This window comes from Microtus ochrogaster, chromosome 8 (assembly GCF_000317375.1).
Source record: "Microtus ochrogaster isolate Prairie Vole_2 chromosome 8, MicOch1.0, whole genome shotgun sequence".
NCBI lineage: Eukaryota > Metazoa > Chordata > Mammalia > Rodentia > Cricetidae > Microtus > Microtus ochrogaster.
The window spans coordinates 14502087-14506879 of record NC_022015.1 but is presented as its reverse complement, the minus strand read 5'-3'; the positions used below and the strand labels follow the sequence as shown (position 1 = coordinate 14506879).

Here is a 4793-nt window from a genome sequence, read left to right as displayed (position 1 = left end):
TGTCCCTTGCAGCACTCTCCAACAGCTAAGATGGATGGAGCCACCTAGATGCCCAGCAGGAAAGGAGTGGATGAGGAAAACATACTCTCTGTGCACAATGGAACTTATCATCCTATCATCTTTGTTTATTTGAAGTTAGTGCGGCTTTTACTTTTTAATGTTATTTTTATTAATTCCTTAAGAACTTTATACATGGCATTTTGAATATATTCACCCCCTATGTCCTCCCACCCACACAACATTGAGATCTCTTTTTTTCTTTCTTTCCTCCCTGAGTCCAGTTTTACACAATGGAAATTTTCAGCCTTGGAGAATGAAGTTATGTTATTTGCAGGAAATGAATGTGACCGGAGATAATCGTATCAAGCTAATTAAGTCAGTCTCAGAAAGACAGATATGCTTTCTCTCGCTGTGGGTCCCAGATTTTATACAGATACATAAAACCTCGTGTGTATATAAGGCATGGGAGCAGCAGTGAAATGTTTAGGAGAAAAACGGGGCTAACGATGGGTGGGGGGAGGTGGGAAGGGAATGTGGGGAGAATGCTCAACAGGTGATATACACCCATATATATATCTTTGTGTGCATAGCGCCGTATACAGTGAGTATATACACTGAACATTAAAAAGTAACAATAGGCCGGGCAGTGGTGGCGCACGCCTTTAACTCCAGCACTCGGGAGGGAGAGGCAGGTGGATCTCTGTAAGTCCGAGGCCAGCCTGGTCTACAAGAGCTAGTTCCAGGACAGGCTCCAAAGCTACAGAGAAACCTTGTCTCCAAAAACCAAAAAGAAAAAGAAAAAAAACCAAATAAAAGAAAACAGTAGTAATAAAAGAAAAGAAGTAAAGTAATTTGGGAACTGGAAGCATAACCATATGGCTGAGATGGGCACAGTATGGACCACCAGGATGGATTCCCCTGGGCCAACTGACCGTCCTCACTGACATCACCCATCTTCCCATTCTTGTCCACCAGATTGGGCTGTTTATCAGCTATGACAACGCCACCAAGCAGCTGGACACGGTGTATGATGTCACCCCTGAACTGGCTCAGGCATTTCTGGAGAGGATCCGCTGCTCTAGCTTTGACATGAGGAATATCTCCACCATCCACAGGCAAGAGTGGCCCTAGGCCCTTCCAATATTTATTTCAAGGGTTGGGGAGATGGTTCAGTTAGTAAAGCGGTTGGCTAATGAGCGTGAGGGTCTGAATTAGGAACCACAGCACCCAGGTAAAAAGCTAAGCGTGTCAGCATGTTCCTCAATCCCTTCACTGAGGGAGGATACCAGACACAGACAGGATGATCCTGGGAGCTGGCACCAACTAGGCTTAGTAACTGATGGTTACTCAAGGTTACTGAGAGATCCTGTCTCCAATCAGTAAGTTGGAGGGAGATTTAGGAAGACACTTGATGTCATCCTGTGGCCTCCACATGGATACACACATGAGGATGCATGTATATGCACACACACATGTACACACACTTCCTCAATGCACATATTCAGTGTTATGCTACCTTAGAGTGACTGCAAATCCGGGGTTCCCTGATAATAGCCCCACACTTCTCTGTGCATGTGAGGAGAGGGGTTTGCTCCCAAGGGCTCATCACGCTTTGTAAATGTTTGCAAAGGGAAAGGGGACAAATCGTTGAGCACCTCCTGGAGGTCAGGCATTTTCTGACACCTCTCCTATCTTCTTCCAGCCCTGAGCTCAAGCTAGGCCATCTTTACTAGTCAGGGCGCCATTTTAAGGTGAACAGGGCAGGACTATTAGGTTGGGGCAAGTGTTGGAGGCAGCTGGTAGGTTCCCATGTTCGAGAGAATCCCTTGTATCAGGTTGTCATCTGGGGAGCTGCTGGATGATGTCAGTTCTAGAATCTAGTCTTGGTACCAAGATCCTCATATTAGCCATTTCCAGGCAGGAGTGCCTTATCCTGGAGGAAGGGAGAGTGTCAGGCAGGGGAGGAGGTAAGAAGGACTTTCTATTTTAGTTTGGTTTTTGTTGCTTTGATAACTGCCCAGAGCAAGTTGGTGGCTTATCACATCTTACAACTTGTAATTCTTCACTGAAGGAAGCCATGGCAGGAACTCAAGGCAGAAACCTGGAGGCAGGAACTGATGCAGAGACATGGAGGATGCTGCCTGCTGCCTTTGTTTCCCCTGGCTTGCTCAGTCTGCTTTCTTAGACCACCCAGGACTATCTGCCCAGGGTTGGCACCGCCCATAGTAGACTGGACCCTCCCACATCAATCATTAATCAGGAAGATGCCCCTTGACATCCCCATAGGCCAGTCTGATGAAGACATCTCACAATTGTAGTTTCTTCTTCTGACATGACCCCAAGCTTTCGTCAACTTGGCAAAAACTCACCTGTACACAATCTTCTCTCCATCCTCTCAGGGTCTTGGCTGTCACACCCTGAATTACCTTAAAATCCTTTAAATGAATCCTTCTAGAGTGGGTGTTCATCTGGAACCATGTCTCAGTCTTCCCTGTCCATACTAAATTCCACCCATTAGCATGGATCCTATTTTACTATTTTACACACACACACACACCTGGTAATTAAGGACAGGGATCCAGTTGTAGACTTCTTGCAAGTTGTGACCTTGGCCACATCTTATCACCTCCCTGTGCCTTTCTTTATCCACATGTACAAAGGGAGACAAAAATTACCCTGCCTTATCAGCTTCTCTCAAAGATACATATCTGACACATTGCATGTGCTCGATAAATGAAATTTTTTTCCTAAAGTTATTTTGCAAGTAAAGTTGTGTTTATTTATGGTGTATAGTATAGAGTGCTGGTTAGTTTTTGTCACGGTGGCAAAAAACCCAAGGGAACTTGCTTAAAGTAGCAAAGGTTGCTTTGGCTCGTGGTTTTGAATGGTTTCTGTCTGTGGTTGCTTGGCCCTGTAGCTTTGGGGCTTGGTAGAGGTGACACAGTGAGACTTCATCGTGGCAGCAGGTGACTGAGCTAATGTGCACACCTCGAGGCACCCAGGAAGCAGAGGTGTGTGTGTGTGTGTGTGTGTGTGTGTGTGTGTGTGTGTGTGTGTGTGTATTGGGAGGGGGGTGAATGTATCAGGGCAAAACATGCCCTTCCCAGTTACCTACTTCTTCTAGCAAAGCCCTGCCTCCCAATGTCTTCACCACCCTCTGTAAAGCTGTGCATCTGTCAATGGGCTAACATGTTGAGGGAATCTGAGCCCCTGTGATTTAATCATCAGGACCAGATCTGCAACATATAAACCTTTGAGGGACATTCAAGATTGAAACTGCAGGGTTGGGGAGATGGCTCAGTGGGTAAAGACACTAGCGATGCAAAAGTGAAGACCCGAGTTCAAATCTCAGTACCCACATAAAATCTGGATGTAGTGTGAGCGTCTGTAACCCTAGCTCTTCTCTGGAGAGACGGGGGACGTAGAGGCAGGAGAATCCCCAGATGTGTGTGGGTCAGCAAGCCTGGCACAAGCATACACATCCATGAAATGCATGCATGACCGTGGCCTTAACAATGTGGAAGGAGAGGACTAGCTCAGGAGTTGTATTTCCACCTTCTCACGCTGTGGCACTCACATCTGAATTCACACATACACACACATGTCCCTCTCCATGAATAAATAAATACCATATTTATAGATTGTAGACTGGTATACATACATGTGTTTTGTATGGTGGTGAGAATGCTTAGAATCTAGTCTGAGCAGTGTCCTCTGTTGTTTGCTATAGTCGTCATGAGACATGATCTCTGGTACTTACTCCTCTTATCTAACTGAAACTTTGTGTCTGTTGACAGGGCTCCCCCCAATTCCTGTAACCACCATCCTACTCTTTCTATAGCTTAGTGGTCTCCTGTGTCTGTGGCGGACTATGTCAATGTCTCCAGGAAGGCTGACAGGCTGCTTGGAGGCAACCAGCTGGTCAGGCCATGTTGAGCTGGATAGTCTTTGTGCAATCGCTAAGAACATTCACTAATGAGTGAGCGCTTAGTATCTGCCAGGAAGACTCATCACTGGGCCTGCCTGGCCTTACTTTACTTCCAGTCACCCTCATTCCTTCATCATCATAGTTCCCATGATGCACTGTGATGAGAAAAGCAAACCCAGCTACTAAGAGTTCAGAGAGACAGGCCCATCCTGTACCGTAGCCCACAGCATGCTCTGTGGCAAATATCTCACAGAACTGGCCTTCAGACTCTAGCTGGCCAGAGTCTATGCTCTCAGCCGCTAGCTATAATGCCCCCAGCAAGACTGGAGTTTGCATTCCTCCACTCCCGGGTTATTCTATATCTCTTCTTTTCAGGTGGTAAAGCATCCCTGAGCCTAGAGCTGTCACTCAGGGTGGACAATTTTATATTTCTGTGTTGAAATGGAGGAGGGAGATCTTTGCCATCTACCTTTCCCGTGTTTCTCCTCCTAGGAGGTGAGGTGGCTCAGCTGGATGGTTCTAGATTTAAGTTCCAGGCTCTATTGCTTGCTTTTGGACAAGTCCCCTGATCTCTCTGGATCTCAGTCTGACTTTCTGTGAAATGGGACTGCATTAGTTACTTTTCTTGTTGCTGTGATAAATACCTGACAGAAGTAACTTAAAGGAGAGTTGAATTCTGACCCACGGTTTCAGAGGTAAAACCCATCACGGCGAGGAAAGCATGGGGGTGGGGCGTGAGGCTGCAGGTCTTTACATCATGATCGACCAGGAAACTGAAAACAAGACCCGAAGCAAGACCAGGCTATAAACCCTCCACTGTCTGCTCCCCATGAGCTACTGTCTCCACTGTCTGCTTCCAGCGAGT

General features: G+C 46.5%; 1 protein-coding gene across 1 annotated transcript in view; it reads left to right on the top strand.

Annotated features, from left to right (window-relative positions):
• Nucleotides 1-4793, top strand: part of Otoa (otoancorin) — an 82144-nt gene that overhangs the window by 33857 nt on the left and 43494 nt on the right. Inside the window, exon 11 of the mRNA XM_005351171.2 lies at nucleotides 976-1115. Within this exon, the coding sequence (XP_005351228.1) occupies nucleotides 976-1115 (140 nt within the window). The remainder of the gene's footprint in view (nucleotides 1-975; nucleotides 1116-4793) is intronic.